At 32.9% G+C, this 21706-nt stretch overlaps 1 protein-coding gene across 4 annotated transcripts in view; it reads right to left on the reverse strand.

Moving 5' to 3' along the window:
* Positions 1–21706, reverse strand: part of LOC145261283 (annexin A13-like) — a 65917-nt gene that overhangs the window by 37308 nt on the left and 6903 nt on the right. Inside the window, exons 1-3 of one of the 4 annotated variants that reach the window (XM_080119772.1) lie at positions 18600–18832; positions 4760–4835; positions 3107–3201 (exon numbers count right to left, since the gene is read on the reverse strand). In XM_080119772.1, coding sequence (XP_079975898.1) covers positions 3107–3201; positions 4760–4772 — 108 coding nt within the window. In that variant the 5' untranslated portion in view covers positions 4773–4835; positions 18600–18832. Of the gene's footprint in view, positions 1–3106; positions 3202–4759; positions 4836–15973; positions 16038–18048; positions 18348–18599; positions 18833–21706 lie in introns of those variants that run through there. The other 3 variants (XM_080119770.1, XM_080119771.1, XM_080119773.1) reach the window with 3 other exon arrangements.

The raw sequence follows: 21706 nt of genomic DNA on the forward strand, positions 1-21706 counted from the left end.
TTATTTGTAATAGCTTTGCTGGGAGGCACTTCGATCCCTTAAAAGGCCAAATGTTTCTTCAATGAACCAGTTGAGTCCAATGGACCAGCATCCTCAGTGCCCCTCCGTTGGGCTTCGAGCCTGCTTGTATGTCAACTCATGCATACTCACACTTACAAAGCACCACACACACACACACACACACACACACACACACACACACACACACACAAACACACACACACACACACACACACACACACAAACTGTTTGAGTTCCTTCTTGCCGTCTGCTCACTTATAACCAACTCATCCATTTAAATATTTCCAACTTTTCTCACAACTTCTTTTCTAATATAAAAACAACATTGATTCATATTCACAACTTTTAATGAAATATAATATATATAATCGACTTCTTCGATATCTCAATAATGTCATCAGAAGCCCAACAGTTTTTCATTGTCTGCAGAAAAATCACTCATTTTGTTTGTTGGATATTGATGTTTTTTTGTAAAAAGGCTTATTAATATAAATTATTTGGATCATTTATAAAGTAAGATTATTTTTTTATGATAATCGTTCCAGACAAGGCATGAAGTTACATGATGTAAGGAACTAACAAGAATCAATGATGATTTTTGTAAAGACAGCAGACACCTATTGGAGTTAGTTTTAAAAAACAAGGCTGTAAGTAGGAAGGAAACAGCAGGAAGAGAGTTCCACAAGCTTGCAGTTCTTGGAAATAAACTACTGGAATGAGAAGCTATATTACAATGAGGTACCAAAATAGCAAATTGATGAAGACCACTAGGCCAAGGAGTAAAACGAGCTGGAACAAAAGAAAGTAGGTGTTTGATATTGACCGGTCAATGCCAAAAGGTGACTGGTCAAGGATTATTATGATTATTTAAGCCAAAAAATTTTGTCAGCTAAAATATGTTTCAGAATAATCAAAATATTTAGAATAAATATTAATTCACATTAATTTAGGAATGTAACTTAAAAATGGTATCAATTTAGTTGACAATTTAGAAATAATGACATGTAAAAACATCAGGTAATTATCTTAGTAATGTATACTAATGCCGTAATTTAGAAGGAGAGATGGTCATTTTGAGATATGTGGAAATTAGTTAGTGTTTAGAGCTTAAAAGAGACAGACTGCACCTGGAGAAACGAGAGGTTCAATGCCTAAGAATCAACGTTGCAACTTTTCAAAAGGGGAAAAAACACCCTGGAATAAAAATTGCCGAAAATAAAACCCTAGGCTCTGTTGTTTTTGAGGAGAATTTCCATTTCAGCTTTTCCATCAAAACAAGATTAAAAATGGACCAGATATGTTCCCTATTCGCCAAATCTTGAAATCCGAAATAAGTGTTATTCATCCTTTGTTTTGTAAAGGTATTTATGCATATTATTGGTCCTGTCATGAACTGTATTTAAATGTACATACACACACAACGAGCTATAGCTACACGGTCATAGATACATTATATAAACATGTATATACACTTGCATGCAATCATATACTAGACGATAATAGAAACTCGTAAATATATACACGATTTACATTCCCCACGCTATAGACTCCCAGAACACAGCATAATCATTCTGGAGCTATAAACATACACATGTTATATAGATTGCTGTGATTTACAGTTATATGTATATACACACACTACCCACAACACAACACAGGGAATAGATCAGAACATTCTGAAGAACTCATACCATAATAGTATTTATATGAAAGACTGGGACTAGTAACATCACATCTGTACGAGAAATGTTGCAGAGAAGAAAAGGAGGGTCCAATCAAGTTACAGATACGTTTCTGCACTTTACAAGGACGCTTAAATAGGACAAATTTACCAGTCCAAATATGACAACACTACTCAAAACATGGCCAGATATTGCTTCTTAAATGATAAATTACACTATTAAATATTTTGTATTAAACTTATTTTAAGTTTTTTAGGGTGGTTAGGTGAAAGGTTGAGTGGTAGCAAACCCTAAATGGTAAAGTTTACAAAAAAATAATGTGCCTATGTCACTCACCATGTTGCCTAGAATATATATTCCCAAATTCATTCGTTATTAGATTATTTTGCACAAAGAAAAAATATATGTGTGTACACATGTGTGTATGTGTTAAGATTTTTCGTCCCAAATGCTACACAATTATGCACAATGTAGAAAATATACATCTATAGAAGTGTGCGTCATAATTAAAGAAAACAAATCATACCATAAGAAAATAGAAAAAACAATAATGAATTAACGAGAATTCATTTTTAAAAGAAATAGGAAAATTTTTTAGACTTTTCGAAATCGCTTGTATATCCATGATTAAATATATTAGGAAGATGTTCTTGCTTTTTAATAGATAAAGTGGGCTTTTCATATAGACTATAGAGCCACAAATAATTCAGTTTTGTGTGTGTGTGTGTGTGTGTGTGTGTGTATGTGTGTGTGTGTGTGTGTGTGTGTGTGTGTGTGTGTGTGTTTTGCTCATATATTTATGACACAGTATATTAGAAAGTTGTTTTTACTTTGGAAATATGGAAAGAGGTTTTGATATAAATGGGAGTGCAACAAATATATCAATTTAAGAGAAAATAGATAAATAAACAGCTTCATTCATTATTAAACACTTTTATAGAAATGCAATAAGGATCCTCTGGAATTTTAATCCATAAAGGTACACTTGTAATATTATTCCTTATTATTGAGTTATACATACATCACTCAATTACGAGTTTCCCAACTTCATTCCTGATGTTCTCCTTCAATTCATGTAGAATTTCAGGTTTATTGATGTGAACTATTATATCCTTGCAAGAAAAAGTCGCTAAAAAAGACTAAAAATGGAAACCATTTAAAAGATGTTATTTTTCATAAATAAATTCTTTTTACTTTTTGTTTTCTTTTGCAAACAAATCTCTATTATCTTTGTTATATTATATTCAAATTCCGTCAATGTATCATTAAAAATTTTAAAAAAATCCATTCAAGATGAAAATCCCTTGAAGACTTTTCGGACACCCTATATTTGATCAACCAATATGCAACCTACACTTTCCTCTTCTTATTTATATACAAAGTAATCATGAATATTAACTCACTCTTCCAAACTTTTCATTGTAAGTTGTTTCAATCGCCTGCCGTTGTTCATTGGTATGATGTGTAAGGACGGAAATCAGCTTTCTATCATTTGTGCCTACAAAACAAAAACAAACAAATAAAATATGATAAAATAAAATAATTGCAGATTTTAGAAACGCAGGAAGACTTTGAATTTAATCAGTTGATAGTTTTAAAATATTTTCCAAATTTTTATAAACACGCCCTTTCTCTCTCTTGCTATATATATATATATATATATATATATAGTATTCCATGTATCGATATATAATATTTAAGGCGATATAATATTTTATATCTGCTATGTAGTTCTCAAAGATAATGAGGATGTAAACCTAAGGGAGTTAGTCTTTACTGAAAACGGTAAGCAGATAAGTTTTACCACATATACCATCTCCCTCAATGGCCAGTTTTTTCCTAATAGCCAGTGGAGCTTCAGAGTTTAGGTAGGTTTCAGATATATTTAAAAAAATCATCTTGAATAACAACAGCTATTATAATTGATAAAGTCACAAAGAGAGACAGAAATAGAGAGAGAGAAAGAGAGAAAAACAGATGGACATTTTTAAAACCTTTTAGGGAGGAAAAATTGTAAAGAAAAATAAATTTTCCAAGTATTTTTAAATCTCATTGCTAAGTAGAATCTTTTGTTTTAACTTTCTTACTTTCATATTCATTTACACCATCTGCTTTCAATACACCATTTCCCCTACAACCATCCAAAACACAATGCACAAACAACCTATAGGATTATCATAACTTTTAGTATTCTACTAGACCCCTAAGTATCTACACATTAGTCTAATAGAGTATTATACAGTCAAGACAAAAACTGTTGTAAAACTCGTAATTGAGTGATGTATGTATAACTCAAACCTCAGACATTGGGTATTGATATAATCATGAAATGTGATATGCAATTAACACTACACAACAGATGTAATACATGTAGCAATACACATGAAAAAAATTAAATGGCTTTAAATATTTCAATATTGGTATATATATATATATATATAGAAAGAGCTTGATAAGCTAAGAAATAATCTTTTTAAATTTTTTAAATCCAATTAAAACCAAGGAAGTTATGACTATTTTTATGCCCTGCGTGTTTGGATATTTTCCCCTCTTTAAGACCATATGCGTTTTGTCACATTTTTTGCACTACTTTTTCAGTAAAAATGCTATATCTTTGTTAAAACACAAGACTAAGCAATGAAATTTGCCATATAAGTGTATTTTTGTGCAAGGAATCTGAATATGCTATTGAAAATCTCCAGAAACGAATGGTTTCCAAATAATCTGCAGTAAATGCACATAAATATCCTGCGATTGCTTAAAAATGCCATGTATTTATTAAAAGAAAAGAAGTTAGAGAACTCAAAGTTTAGTTGTAATGCATTTTATGGGCCAAAAACTGAAATTGAAATCTAGGATTGATTAAAAATGAATATATTGCAATATTTCTTTGATATTATTGTAGATTAATACCTTCTGCTACCTCTCCCCCATCTGACCGCCTCTCCAAAATATGTGATTCTACCTTTATAGACAATTGCATGTGAACAACCTGAAAAACTTTAAAAGATAAACAAAAATTATTTTAGATCCAATTATTTTAGAAGCTTCCTTACCAAATCCTTCCATGGCATCCCTGAGATCCTGGGCAGACACATCAGCATCGAAATTTGGATTAGCAATCACAGAGCCCTAAAATAATAATAAAGATTTAGTTGCATTTTTAAAATGTACTTTAGTTTTTAAATTGATTTTTTTTGTGGACATATGTATATATATATCCCTTACTCCTCCAACAACGTCCAGTGAACAACATCACCAAATTCGGCCATTCTGGGTCTCAGTTGGTTGGTCACTTGGTCCTCGGCAGTCACTGAGTGTTAAAAAGTACTATCTGATGAATCATCACTCCCGTCCACATTGTAAAAAGATTGAGAAGGCAATTCGTCCGTATCACTGGAAAGCAAAGGTTATTTCTTAGCTTAAAGAAGAAAGAATAACACTTCAACGATTGGTCTTTTTGGATAAAGTAAAAATAATTATTTGTAAAAAGACTTTACTACCATGGGCATTCACAAGTGTCAAACTTAAGCTCTTAATATTCGTCATCACCAATTGTTACGATGTTGTCTCACCGTCCACCTAACACTTATTATCTGATCAGACTTCCAAAGAATACTGGCTTCCTGACCTAAAATTTACCAAAGATTGATATTATTTTTGCCCTTTGCAAAACTCAATCATGTTCTGAAAAATCCAAAACAAAAACAACAATTTTCCTCTGCAAAACAACAAAACCAAACACCATGAATAAATATTTGAAAATAAAAAGAACTTGAAGCATAAAACCTTTTAATAAAATTACACCGTTCTGCATTAAATAACTCATAAAGGTTGATATGCCATTAACCAAACAGCCAACTGACACTCATCAACCTTATCCTCGTGGCCTTTTGGTCTTGATAAGTGGTGGCTCTTTAGTAAAAATAAAAATGTCATTGTTTCTATATCTTTAGAATATGAGGCTGATCATCATCATCATCATCATCACCATCATATGTTATCATGTGTTGCCATTTCATTTTTAGGACTGATGTTGTAATCAGTTCAAAATTATAACTATAACCTGCTATGTACATATAAGACACTGTATTTAGCAAAGCCAATCACCTCTAAAGAAAATGACGATAAAATCTAAAAATGCTTGATCAGAAAAAAGAAAATGTAGAAAGGCTGATTTGAATTGTCTCGGTTTCATTTTTTTATGGAAATCGCTGGAGACATGGCATGAACTCACTAGATGTAAGAAGTTAAAAAATAGTACTTCAGTCAAAAACTTGCTAACAATAAGTGTTAGATACATTAGATTCTGACCAAAAAAACAGCAATTCTTCCTTCTTTATCAGAAACAAAACATGAGGATTAAAGGGCAGAATAAGGGAAGCGATAGTTATGCAGCTACTGAAAGTAAACCCAGGATCCATTTTCTACTCGACCATTTGAGAGTTCTTAACAAAATACAGAAACGTATCTGTAATCTGACTGGCCCACTAATTTTTTCTTCTCTTCAACCTCTCTCTTACAAACATGATGCTGTTAGTCTTAATCTTTTTTATAAACACTATTCTGGCATGTGTTCTTCAAATTTGTCTGATCTATTGCCTGCTTTCTTTATTCCAGTTCATTTGACTTGTTGATCTTGTGATCTCCATCAATTTGTTGTTTTTGATACTTCCGATTCCAGTAGATTTTTTCCAAGGAGCTTGTGGAATTCTCTTCCTGCTGACTGTTTTTCTCCAATTTATAGACTATGGTCAATAGGCATCTCTTGCCTTTGTGATAAATTATCTTTTGTTCTTATCAGCTCCTTACATCAGCTGGCTTCAAGTCTTGTTGAAGCGATTTCCATTCAAAAATAAATAAATAAAAAAGATGAGATAAGATAGATGAGATAAGATAAATGAGAGAAAGAGATGAGAGAGAGAGAGAGAGTGGGAAGTGATAGTAGATGAAATAGATGAGATAAGATAGATTATAGAGAAAAATGAGATAATGATAGACCAGAGAGAGAGAGAGAGAGAGAGAGAGAGAGAGAGAGAGAGAGAGGGGGGGATAAACCAGCAATAGATAAGACAAAATAAATGAGACAGATAGATAGATAGATAGATAGATAGATAGATAGATAGATAGATAGATAGATAGATAGATAGATAGATAGATAGATAGATAGCCTACCATTGTAACTATGGCATTAAAAAATAGATGTAATGGAGTTCAAAATAATAATGAATTGATAATTCAAATAATTATTATGGCAAGTATGTTTATATATTTGCATGTACAGGATTCACTCTTAAACTAATGATCATAACAGACTTTAGAAGACAGCTGCTTAGCATAAGGGGTCAGAATCTGGATTATGTTTAGTATGATTTAGTTTCATGCAAAACGGCATGGAAACTCTTTGTGAAAAAGGAGATACTTCAGCATTTCTGTAAAATTTAAATAATAACTATTAGACATCAATTAATAAATTTTCCCAAAATTTTAGTTTCTTTAGAGCATTTTAAAAGGATTTTAAAGGGCATAATATGAGTACAACTTTGCCTTTGAAAATTCAAATATTGGAAATTAAAAATGCATTTTAACCATATCCATTTAACACAAATTAAGCTAGATTCCTGAATTTGAACATCTTTTAAGACCTCTTAAGCTTAATTTTTACACATTTTATAGGATCAAAATTATGTAATTGGATTAGTATCATTATATCTTGATATTATTCTTTGTAAGGGGACATAAAATGGTGCAAAATTGTGTTTTTAACAGAATTAATTTTACCTATACTGGAACTTACGTTTTAGTTTATTATATTTATTGTTCAAAAATAAGTAAAAGAATTGAATTACAAAACAAAAATACTACTGGGTACTTGCTAGGTTACCTCATTTTAGGGATGATCCCTCTCCTCATTAGAGGTATCAGGTATTTTTCATATTATCATATTTTTCCCTTAATAAATACTTTAAGACATAAAGAATTTCAAGCATAAAAACATTTTTTCAAAAATTACTGGATTCGACATTAAATAATCAAGAAAATTTGGTATACAGTAAAATAAAACAACCAAATCACGTCATCCATTGAGCCCAATTATCTCTTATTTCTATTTCAATACTTCGTGATATCATCATGTGTGCAAGGAAACAAGATCAGCAGTTCGAGTCATGTTTAAATAGATGCTTGTACTGATAATTTATTGATTGTATAAAGAAAATAATTGTAGACCATTGACCTATAAACGAATCAATCAATAATTGATTTGTGCATGCAAGCCTGTTGCAATATCACCATTTCAACCTAATTTTAGTCCTCGTTTGATGGGTCTTTGCAATCAATGGCCAGAGAGTGTGTTGTCTTTTATATTACGGTCGACATTACAGCTGCAGTTGTAGGGTATTAGCTTACTGAAGCCAGTGATCAGTGTTAAATACTGATCACCCTTGTCCATTTCACACCATGTCACCCTTTTAAGATTACTTAATTCCAAAACACACGAGTGTTGTACACAGACTCATGATATACGATTAATTAACCACAAGTTGCTATTTTTGTTCGTAACCGAGATAATTGTGGATTAATACCTTCCCCACGTTTGCATTTCTTTTTTTTATATCTTTATTAGTAAGGAATTCTATGCTTCAAATCTGTATTATTGAAGAAATTATTGGAGATTTATTGAATAAAACTCATAAATTCTTAGCCATGTATAATTTTAAGAGTGAACTTGAGTGAAAAAGCTGCAACCAAGAGAAAACTTACCGAAATGATCAGGAAATGTACTGAATCACAGAAATTAGGAACTCGTGATTTCTGAGAAAATTTATAATAGTGTGATCACTATTAGGCAATCAAAAATTCTCCTATTATTCAACAAACATGAGGCCGCTTGCACAGCAACTGAGCCACAACAAACCACTCCCTCCCAAATTTTCCTTTGCAGACACAAGCCACCTTTGATGATCTGAAAATTATCCCTCCTCATATCCATGATATCAAAAAAACTAAACACCTCAAGGCGTGTGGGCCTGATCTACCTACTATACTAATAAAAAAATTCGCTGTTGAGCTAGACCCTGTTTTCTCTAAACTCGTCAATAAATTCCTTGCCGAGTTTTTATCCCTGATAGTTTGGAAATTGCCTCTGTGATACCAGTATTCAATAATTCTAATTAAAAACTTAATCCACAATTATCGCTCTCTCAGTTTCATCTCCTTCTAAAAGCTTGGAGCCATTAATAAATCAAGCGCTAGTTCACCACCTCGTAAATGCTAAACTTCTTTCAAACCGAGTGGATTTAGGCAAGCCCATTCTACTGCATGTATTTTAATAGTCATTTCTGAATGCATATACCATGAACTTGATAAGGCAGGGGAAGCTAGTGCGGAAGCCTATGATATATTCAAACCCTTTGATAAGGTCTGGCATCAAGGGCTTCTCATGAAAATTAAATCATATGGTATTTTGGATGAATACTTAACATATTCAGATCATTCTTAGACAAGAGAAAAATCGAAGTTGTCCTCGATCGCTTCACAATCTACATGATATTAATATAAGTGTACCTCAGGAGCTGATCCTTGGACCTTTACTATTCCTGATATTCATAAACGACCTCCCAGATGAAACTGTATGTGAAACGGATATATTTGTTGATGATACCATGCTCTATAATAACCGTGAAATAAAAACAATCTTCAGTCTATAGTGAAATGGAATTATAAATCGATGATAATTTATCTATACTCCTAGAAATTTGCTTTTGTGTGTATTGATATTCATGTTAAAAACCCTTTTTTTCTATTTATTTAAAAAGATAATACGACTTTGTTATAAATGGGTCGTTGAATTACATTCACTAGCAAAAGATGTAGCTAATTTGTATATTCTTTTTGCACATTCATTTTAATTCATTCCCTAATAGATTTTTAGTGGGGTGATCATCTTTAGTTAACTATTTCGTGTAATTATATTAATACAGATATTTTTCACAATTTATACTTGCATAATATTTGCATAAAGAGTTTATAGTAAACACAAACTGTTTCCATATATATATTTATGTCTATGTATATAATTTTGTTTAAAAAATTTTGTCTTCCAAACTCCTCCTAGAGTTTTTGGTCTGCAGACATGAAACTTCATATATAAGGCATTTGAACCAATACGAAACTGTATATTTGGGTTTTAGCCTGAGAAAATCTGTACAAAAGCGTGAAAATTTAAAAAAGAAATTAAATTTACCAGGTGAAGGTCAAACGCCAGTATTACAAATATGCATGCATAACGTAGTAGTTATTGGTTCATGTTTTAATTTTTAGTCTTGCAGCAAACGTGTCTTCATAGCTTAGTCACTAATGTCAGAGGAAAAAATAAATCATAAGCTAAACGTTTTGGTTTTGATTCTTGGTGGTGACACACAAGTCATTTTTTTTTTTTTTTACTTTTTAAATCATTACTATATATTGGGTCCAATATAATATAATAATAAATACGAAATCTGCATTAATCAAAATATCATTTTAAGTGTATTTTACGACCGAACAATCCTGGGCACCCTGCTAGTATTTAATACAATTAAGCTTCTTTCCTTTAACAATTATAAGAAACTTTCTCAACCACCGATTGACATGACTAACTACACCCTAACTGAAAGCTTGTTGTTCAAACTCTTCCGTTTAACATTCACAGATAACATGAATTGCAACAAATACATTGAGGACATTGCCAAGACTGCTGCAAAGAAGGTGGGCTACCTCTATGGTGCTAGAAAATTACTCACACATGAATCTATTCTATATCTCTACATATATGGAGTATTGTTGTCACATCTGGGTTGATGCATTTAGCACTAGTATATCCCTGTTAAACAGGGTCCAAAAAAGAGTCTCCAATCTAATAGGTCCCACACTATCAGCCAAGCTTCAACCTCTGCCTCATCACTTCAAAATTGCATCCCTGTGCCTGTTATACAAGTATTTTAATTGAATGTACTCTGAATCTACTCTGATGAACTCATAGCAGCAATATTCCATCTAGGGTCTCTAAATGCCGGAAGGCTTTTTACTCTAATAGGTTCTTCCCTCAGACTGTTATACTTTGGAATTCTCTCCCTGTTTTTTGCTTTCCTGAATATATTAATATGCAGAAGTTTAAATGTAATGTGACCAGATATTTTGCAGCTCAACTCCCACAATCACCAGCAGACATAATTCCAATTAGTAGACCTTTATGCCCAAATGGCAATACACCTTGCTTGAGCTGAAAAAAGAGTAGCAAAGAAGAAGTTTTAATTAGAACCATGAAAAACTAGCAACAAATATAAACATTTTAAAAGAGAGTAGAAAAAAGATTGCTTTATAATTTCGTTAAAAAAACACGCAATATCTTTAGAACTTATCAAAAAATAAGATATCAAAAATAACAATGTATAAACCACATCTAAGACTTTTGATAAAACCATATCTAAGACTTTTGACAAAACCATATCTAAGACTTTCGATAAAACCATATCTAAGTCTTTTGATAAAACCATATCTATGACTTTTGATAAAATCATATCTATGACTTTTGATAAAATCATATCTAAGACTTTCGATAAAACTATATCTAAAACATTCACTAAAACCACATCTAAAACAATCTATAAAACTATTTCTAAAACATTCTATAAAAATACATGCTAGAAAACCACACTTAAGGTATTCTATAATAACACAATTAAGACATTCTATAAAAACATATTTTATACCTTCTATGGAACCATGTCTACAACATACTATAAAATTATAGTACAAACCATCTCAAAAACTTCATATAAAACCCTCTAAAAACATCACTAAACTATATGTAAAAATAACTATAAATGTATTTATAAAACTATATCTAAAACATTCTGTAAAACACATTCTATAAAAATATATCAAAGCAGAATTTTATATGCAATTTTTGTTTATAAAACTTTACTCGTCAAAGAAAATAGGAGAAATATTCGCTTTATGTGATAAGATTTAATCTCTGAAGATCTCCAACAGCTAAGAGAGGACCATGGTCTTTAGCTCCAAGAATCTAGCTCATATGCAACCTATCACTAAATGTATGTAACCGAATTAAATATCCTGCTGTGCTGTAAGGAGATAACCATGAAGACTGCATACTCAGTAAATCAATCCTTATTTCTGAAGAATAAACAAAATCAAAAAATATTTTGCAGGGTGTTACCAAGAACAACATTGCAGACATTGCAGTAATGGAATCACTTGTAAGACAATCAGACCAAGGTTTTAGAACGATGTTACTGACAATTTGATAGCTAAAGTTGGTAGGCTTTTAAAACAGTTTAAAAGTAAAGAAGAAAAGAAAAGAAAATCACAAACATTATATCAAGTCAGTGCAAAAGTTGTCAGTTTTTAAAAAATTGTATTTTACACCATTGTCATTTATTTTATGCATATTTTTATTTTATAATTTTTTTTTTTTACATGGTGGTCACCACTTATCAAGGCCCGAGAGCCACTTGGGGATAAGGGTTATTGCATGTACAGTAATCAATGGGATAGTATTGTAATAATTGTTAGTATTGGAGATTTTATAAAATGTCTAACTAAAGAGGGGGTGTTCATCAGGAATTTGTTTGTGTTGGACTTGAAGACATCCAAATTGTAGTCAGATGAGAAACAGGCAAACGGAAGAGAGTTTTACAGGCGTGCACTTCTAAGAAAGAAGCTTTGTTCATGGAATCTACATTTTGATTTAGGCACAGATAAAGAGTGGGGAAAATTATTGACAGTGGTTTCAGCCAGACGGTTGTTTATCATGAAAGATTAGCAAGGGGGGGACCAGAGATTGGAGCTCAGATGAGCACATGCCATGGAAATAACGATAAAACAAAGACAGGCTCGCAACATCTCTCCCGTGGGAGAGACGTTGCAGGTAAAAGAAAAGGGCATCCCCCACTGAGCCACAAAGTCTATTTTGTACTCTGTCAAGGCAGGATAGGTGTTTTTAGCAACTCCTGTCCAGATGTGGCAGCAGTACTCCATCCTTGGACGTACTTGGTTTTTATATAGATAGAGAATTGCATCAGTAGTGAGATATCTTCTGGAGCAGTAGAAGGATCCCACCATTTTCCCAGTGACCTTGGCAACAGACTTGATGTACGTGTTCCATTTCAGATCAGGAGTAAAGCTCAAACCCAGAAGCTTGTCAAAACATGGAGCCTCCCCAAGACGAGAGCCATCCATTTCAATTGATGCCAGCTGGGGATCAGAGCGTTGATGATGTAAAGATAGGAGCCTGGTTTTGGATGAATTAAAAGTAACCAGCCACCTCTTCCCCCACTGTAACACGCGCTCAAGATCAGAGGAGAGAAAATCAGAAAGAACTTTGTTATTTACGGCCTTTGATGTGTTGCCATAGATGGCCGTGTCATCAGCATAGGTCAACGAATGATTTAAGTATGTGTTTTGGGAGATCATTGATGTAAATCAGAAAGAGAGTTGGGTCCAGGATGGACCCCTGCATTAATACTGTGGGCCTCTGATGTCCACCCATCAACCACTACTCTTATGAGCCTATCAGAGAGAAAAAATTTAATAATTGAGAAAACATTTCCAGTTATACCGTAGCTGGAAATCTTGCGAAGTAGGCCTTTATGCCATACCTTATCGAAGGCCTTTGATATGTCAAGAGCAATTGCCCTAGAAAGGAAACCTTTGTAGAGGGATTCACTAATCCTATGAGTATAACCATTAGCACATCTGCTGTAGCTTTAGCAGAACGGAAACCATATTGTGTGTCACTAAGAAGGTTATTTCTGCTGAGGTGGTTGACTACTCCTCTATTTAATATGGATTCGAGCAGCTTACTCATGACACACAAGAGACTTATTGGTCTGCACTGAGAAGGAGATGACTTATCACCTGAATTCTTAAATATGGGGCATACTGATGAGGTTTTCCAGGGTGTAGGGAAGTACTTCTCTTTAAGCCAACGCTTAAACAGTTTTGTAAGTATGGGGACAAGTTCTGGTTGAAGTTTTTCAGCACTATAATTGGAATGCCGTCAGGGCTAGTTGCTTTACTGGAGCCAAGGTTCTTGATTACCTTGGCGACCTCCTGCACAGATATTTGTATGTTGCATAGAGTGTTGTCTGTTATAAGAGGAAATACAGGGAGTTGATACTTAAACATATCACCATGATTGATGTATAACTTTTTCTTTCAGATTATAAAGCATCATTCATATTTTTCTACAATATTCTCACTCACGTTGATCCAAAAACAACCTTCTATAGTCAACAGAAAGTGATATCATTTTCCATCATGATAATGTTCATCCTCACACAACATTACTGACCAAAGATCTGTTAGGAGAATTTGGTTGAGAAATTTTGCCTCGATTTGCATCTGATTTAGCTCCTTCAGATTATCACTTTGAGGATTAGGAAAGCATTTAGATGGCCTTAGGTTAACACCACGAAAGGAAATTGAAAACGAATTCATATTTCACATCAAAATCTAAAGAATTTTACAAGCTAGACATTTATAAGCTTGCTGGCAGATGGAATCAAGTTATAGTAATTTTCTTCTTCTTCTTCTTCTTCTTCTTATTATTATTATTATTCTTATTATTATTATTATTATTATTATTAGCTGAAAAAGAAGTCAGTGCGTAAATAAATGTTGGTGCTTATATAAATCAACCTCCAGTAACGAGTTACAAAAGCGTAAAGGCTGCTACACAAACTGAAAGCAGGGTTACTGAAACAAATAAAATAGTAAACGGAGTGGCCGTAGTCGAGGGCGACCAAAAGACTCCTTTTTTAGACATAGATGTAGGGGAGGACGATACTATTCTCCCTGGATTACTTAATTTCCTGTGATCCCTTATAGTGTTGATTGTTTATCAGAAATGCACCAGATATCATTTTTGTATGATATGGGGTTGGGGTGGCGACCTTTAACTATTTTGCTCCGTCACCGTAATTTTTTTTGCCGTGAAAGAAAAAGAAATATGTTCATCGTCATAGAATTTAATTTTATTTGTTGCTAAAATACGGTGGGTGTGACCGTGCCCCTCCTCCCCAAAAATAGAGCAGTGTTTATCTCCAGAAAAAAAAAAAAAAAAAATGGTTAACTGCTCTAAAAGGAAAGAATGCCTCTTAAATGAGTGATAATTTTACCTTAAATGTATACACGAAACTAATCACTACGCTAAAATAATTGTCATGTTTTTTTTCTGTGCTCTCGAGTCTCCACCAAGTTTTTCACGGTATTTATGCGTAATCGCTTAAAATGTAGAATCTTATTGAGTGGGTAGCTTAGGGCGCTCTCCGCTCCGCTCCGCTAAGGAAGCTACAATAATACCAACAGTAAACTATACAATATAACAACAATATAAAGATATAAAATATGACTAAATAAAATTCAATGTAAATAAATGATTCACGTTGTTTGTTTCAGGAAATTGAGTTTTTTTTTGTTTTTGTTTTTTTTTGTTTTGTTTTATATATACTCGCTTTTCGGCTATTACCGTAATCACTCGCAGCCGCCACCGGATTTTACCGAAACAAATGTTGCAGCTGTCGTATTGAGAAAAAAAAAACATCTTTTGTTTTAGTTCAAAAGGCTTAATTTTTTTTATGCCCAGATTATTTTTATGCGCATCGCATGTGTCACTAAAATCACAAACGGATTTATTTCGATTTAAACTGTTTTTCGTAATCATACAGAATACAGGCGGTGTTTTTTGTTTTTTTTTTAGATTGGATTTTCAGGTTAAATGCAATTTTTACGATCACTTGTTTATTAAATTGGTAGGTAAAAGTACAAAATAGCTATATATATATATATATATATATATATATATATATATATATATATATATATATATATATATATATATATATATATTAGGCACCGCCAAAAATGGCCGCAAAATCAAGTTGTTGTTGTTTTTTAAAACTAAATTACATTTATTAAAATCCATTATTTCTGAGTAACTTTTTTTTTTCCAGAAAGATAAAACCCTGAATTTTATTATATAGAAAACAGAATAATGTAAAACTTTTTTTACTATTTTTAATTCAATTTTAAATGTTAAATTTTCCCAAAAAGTTAACAATTGTTATTTTTTGTCTTGCACAAAAAACGTACTTAAATATTTAAAAAAAAGGGTTTTTGAAATTATTTATTTATTCATTTATTGTCTAACTAAGATTTAGGATGATTTTCTAAGAGAATATGCAAAAATATTATAATATAAGTACCTGAATTTCAAATAATTCCACTTATTCATATATGTAACCAAATATTTCGCGTCGCCGAAGAGTTCAGATCGAGTCTGTTTACGTTTTCTTTCGATGAGACGAAAACTATGGAAGACTAAACAGGCCAAAAAAACTTATTTTTCAGTGACGAAAATTTCAATGTATTATTAAGCTGAGGCTGGCCAGTACCAGATGGGTGACCATTTGTATGAGTTTGGTTTTTAATGTGTATGTGTGTGGGGGCCAGGCTCCCCAAAATGGGGGGAGGAGGCAATTTAAAGCAGAATAAAAAAAAATTATTTCAGCGCGTTTGGTCCACCGTAGTCGAAAGGCGGCAAACGTTTTCAAACGAGATCGAAAAAAATGATGCTATTTTTAACACAAAGGGCACAATATTTATCGAATTTTTTTTTTTTTGTATCGATTATTCAAAGCATGCTCTGTTTAATAATGGTCATGCATTATTCGGCTCGCTAAAAAAAAATTGTTAATTTATTTATCAAAAATTTTAAAATGGCTTTTTTCGTATAAATATAAAAAAATTTTTTTTTTTGTTTTGCTTAACTTAAATTAATTATTTTACTTAACATATTCACCGAATTTCATACTTCAAAACTCAAAAGCGGGATAATTAAACACAATCGAAGTTCTGATATTCAGACGTCAAAATAAGGTATGCAAACAATTTTTTTTTTTTTTTTTTTTTTTTAATCTATAATTCTGTCCCTTACAACAACACAATATGTTTTGTTCAGTTTCAGATGATTATTTTAAGCATATTTGTTCCCACTTCAAAACAAGGGGGGGTTTTGTAAGCAAAAAAAATATATATGTAAATATCGTTTATGAAAAATAAGTACACTGTTATAAAGTTCATTCTTCTCCTAATAATCGCTGAAAATTTCGTATTGATCGGATAATTACCTGATTTTTGGTAGATTTTTAAAAAGACGGTCCGTCAAAAAGTACTGACCTGCCCCCCCAGTTTTGGCGGTGCCTAATATATATATATATATATATATATATATATATATATATATATATATATATATATAAGCCCCTTCTCCATGTTTCGCATAGAGTTCTAAGTAATAATGTTATTATTTCAGTACGGTTCGTAAACGGCAAGAGTAGCCTACTCGTTTTTATTTCCCAGCAAAACACATCCTACCTAAAAGAAAAATAAATGAATGTCAGTTTAAATAAAAAATATTTTTTTACGAACTTAGACGATACACCTTCCGACCCTGTACGTCATCTTTTCTGTCTTCGGTCAGTGTATGAGAAATCTTTCTAGACCAGGACAGTGTTTAATTTTGACGTACTATTTTGGGAAGTTGAATTTTCTACAGATTAAAAACTAACCTTGTATATATTTCTATCTTCATGGAGAAGTAAGTAAATGGGGACAAATATGCGTTATTATAGTTTTTAAAGAAAAAAAAAAGATTTAAATGTTCACTCTTTGCTGCCACATTTTTACGTGATTACACGCTAACACCCTGGAACTACTTGATATATATATATATATATATATATATATATATATATATATATATATATATATATATAACTACTTCATTTACTCACATAAATTAATATACGAAAGTATAAATTTATGCGTAAACTTTAAGCATTTACTTCAGCAGTGCTCAATACGTAGGTAGAGATAGTTAGTAAGTTATAAAATATATATGGCGATTAAGCTACACAGAATATTCCGCGTTAGGTTATTAATTTAATACTGGATTATTTTAGATTAAAATTGATGATTTGGTTGTAACTCCACCGAGCGAGACCGTTCAAAACTGGAGTGACGGATAGAAAGTAATTTCTAGCTTGAACTGAAGTTATTTTAACTAAATAGAAAAAAAGGTCAAGTATTATGGTCCAGTGGTTGTGTGTGTCCCTCACCCCACCCCACCCAAAAGAAATCGCTCCGGTCGTACAAAAAAGTCGCACTTTTCAATCTATTCCTGAGTTTGTAAGTTTGGAAGAGAGGGATGGAATGAATTACAGAAAAAAGTAAAATAGGTTATAAATAAATAAAGTAGGTGAGGAGCGTCAGTTTTTACCTGAAATTTCGGAAGGAGGGGCACTTTAACAAGGACACTATCTCCGGGAATAGGTTCCATAATGATTCAAGAAACGAAAAAAACGCGCTGTGGTGTGGAAACTTCCGAGATGATAAAATCGGAAGGTTTTATGTAGTACTCTGGAATTCGAATAGAATAGAGAGAGAGAGAGAGAGAGAGAGAGAGAGAGAGAGAGAGTCAAAAGAGAGAGAAAGGTTCTTTCTTTAAAGGCTTTGAACTATTTTTACTGCTGTGAATATTTAAGGAGTGGCAGTCGTGGTGGTAGTATTACTGACCCTAGGTTGGGAGAATTAATGAAAGAGAGAAAAGAGAAAAAACAGCCAACAAAAATGTCTTCTTTTTTCCCCTCCTACTCGCGTCACACTTCAATACATTTTCGATGTATAAGAAAAACATGAAAAATAAAAATGTCAACTTGTGTTACTATATAAAAGCAATAATAAAATATGCACGAAACTTGTTCCCTATTCAATATGCAATACTTGCAACTACAAATACACTTTTTCTCATGAGTCATACAGCAAACTTACCAACAGTTCCTCAAGAATCCAGTTTCTCAGGAATTACCACTTCCTTTAGGAATTAACAATCGCCCGAGGTCCTCTAATGTTGCCCCATTCCACTTCTCATAACTCATTGTACATTTGCTTTTTATAAATAAAATTTAATTGAAACTATTTAGAGATTTCTTCACTAAAAAAACTTAATCTTTTCTCTCTTAAGCGCCGACGATTATGCAGATTTCATTTTGACCTACAATCTCATCATTATTATATGCCTCAGAACTTATTCACTCCTGCACCAGAAAGAGGTCTATGCGGACACTACAAGCAACTATTTCAGCACTCATTTCAATTAAATCGAAGAAGGGCCACTTTCTCAATCAGATCGATGGACATTGGAATAAATATCCAAGTGAGTTAATAAATGCATTAACAACACTTCAATGTGAATATGGGCAGATTCTGGGCTACTCTGTCCTCTTCTGTGTAAATTGCTACTACCATTTCCTTACATGAAAATTGAAACATGATTGTTTTATTTTTTGATAAATAAATTGAATTGAATACAAAGTAGGATCAAACCATAGAGTGTATGTGGAATTTTGTTGAGAGTGTCTAGCCTTAAGTATGTCCGAAAGATAATTGCCAGAATGTATGACAACAAAGTAGATTTGGCTTGTAAAATATATAATTTATTGAATGAAATAAATGAAATTTAATCAAAATAGGCTAATTCTGAGATTTTGGAGTTTAAAAAAGGAATTTGTTTACAAAGGATAACCTCTTGATGTGTATTAACCCTCACCCATTATCATAGATATGAGAAGAATATGGGGTCCGAGTGGATGCATAGCGTTCATGCTCTAGACAAGTATAATAATAATGCAACCTCCTGATTGAGACCAGACTAGATACTACACTTTGATCCTGTTTGGAGAGATGCCATCTAGAACTAGAAATGTTTCACTTTTTATTCTGCATTTTTAAAGGCTAAAGTGGTGAGAGATATTTAATTGAAGCTGTGACACAATGTTGAGTTCTAAGTTGACTCATACACATGATGGTTGAGTCAGACAATCAAATCTAAATTTACAAGAATAACGTCTCTCACTTTTAAAAATTCAATTTGTTCTTAGAGATGAATCAATTCCCTCTGAAAGAATTAAAATAGAGATCTGCCTCCCCGATTACAAAATAAATATTAAGAACCAATGTGGCACAATGACGTAGCCCCTTTTGAGGGAGCTGAGGGCTTCTACATTAATGAACCTTGTGCCTAACTTGATCTGCACTTGTGCGGTGCAAATGTGTTAAACAGGTGTTTGTGATTTTGAAAATCTTCTGCTATGACTCAAGCCAAGAATGACAGTTTGTTTATAATATTGAACCAAGGCAAAACGATATAAGACCTTAGAATTTGAAAGGTCAAACCCGAAGAACTCGTCAACGAGGCATTCAAAAACAAAACATTGTGTACAACGCATCTCTCTCTCTCTCTCTCTCCCTTTCTCTCTCTCCCTATCTCTCTCTCTCTTTCTCTCTTTCAATCCCCTTCTCTCTCTTTCAATGAAGATAGAGAGAATTAAATATAATTTCATTGTTTTAAACAGTTGACGCTTGCATTCTGGGGTCGGCAGACACAACATAAGCATGTGTCTGGTTTCAACTGGTCTTCATAAAAATATGCTCCTCATTGTTAAATTTTAAATAAATTATATATATTTTTATAAAAATGCATTTGTTCGATATTTTTGTACCAGCATTCGATTTCAGCATGCCATTAATGCTGATAATGGGAAGATGCCTGTAACGACACAATGAAGAAGCAACCCACGCCAACCAGTTATAGCCGACAACATATCGACCCATTTTTGTTGATGTTTCCAATATGCGCCTATCGTTTGATATCATTTATTCCCCGGGGAGCTGGTTACGTTCCCAAGACGTTCCTCAACCAAGTAACTTTCTCCGGGGAAGTGATAGTATCATACCAAAGAGGAATCTATTGTGATAATTATTGAGAGAATATACAAAACAAAAACAGGTACTGATATGTCCTAAGGTGGCCTATTATTCGGACAATCAAAAATAAAGTATTCCGTGAAAGGAATAAATAAATATACACTGTGGTTTGAATACTGAAAGAGAAGTTAATTTACATATTTACATAGAGACAAATGCAGCATGTTAACGTTCAGGGGGAAATCTCTGTTTTACAAGAGTCTGGTGAAATCAGGTGACTTGATTCCTTATATAGAATGTTCCGGGTTTGTTACCTATCTCCACATAACACCTCCCCTCAAGCCAATTTCTCCTTGGAGAATTTTGCTTAATACCGTTTGTTTTTAAGTTTGGGGCTCAGTCAGTTAACTTTTCTTTTCACCCTTGTACTTTTTCTCCTCAACACCATTTGAGGGGGGAGCTGATGGTGAAACTAGTACTCTCTGAGCTGGACTAGAATATACTACTCTCGGAGTAGGTTGTGCTATAGGTAGAGGAATATTAAAAGAGTCATACAATACCTCTAAGGGCAATTCATTAAAATCTTCCTGTTTGTAGTCACCAGCGTTTCGAAGTCTTAGCTGATTCATATGCCTGCGACAGTCAAATTTACTACTTCTTACCGAATATAGCATGTGCCCAATTCTTTTCATAATCATCACTTCCTCCCAAAAGCTTTTCCCAGTCCTATAGTTCCAGAAGAATATTTTGTCACCAGGTTTGTAGGACCTTGTCGAATGATTTTCTCTCGTTGCTGTTGTCTTGGTTGCATTTGGTAAAATCCTGTCAAATACGGATCTGATTTTCTGTGCGAACATTAGTTCAGCTGGTGACAAACCAGCATTCGTGTTTGGGTTAGGAGTGATCCTGTATACAGACAAAATTTTTCAAGACTCTTCTCATCAGTGTCCATGCCTTGGTGTTTTCTTAAAGCTCTTTTGAACGTGTCAACAAATCTCACTGCGAGGCCGATTGACCTTGGATGGCATATTGCAGTTGTAAAATGTTCAATAGATAGGGCCTTACAGAATTCTTCAAACTCTTTGCTGGTAAATTGGGTGCCGTTGTCACTGACAATAGTTTTAGGTACTCCAAAACGACTGAAGAGATGTCTTAATGTATCTATAGTACTA

This window comes from Euprymna scolopes, chromosome 37 (genome assembly GCF_053919585.1).
Source record: "Euprymna scolopes isolate OS-2025 chromosome 37, ASM5391958v1, whole genome shotgun sequence".
NCBI lineage: Eukaryota > Metazoa > Mollusca > Cephalopoda > Sepiida > Sepiolidae > Euprymna > Euprymna scolopes.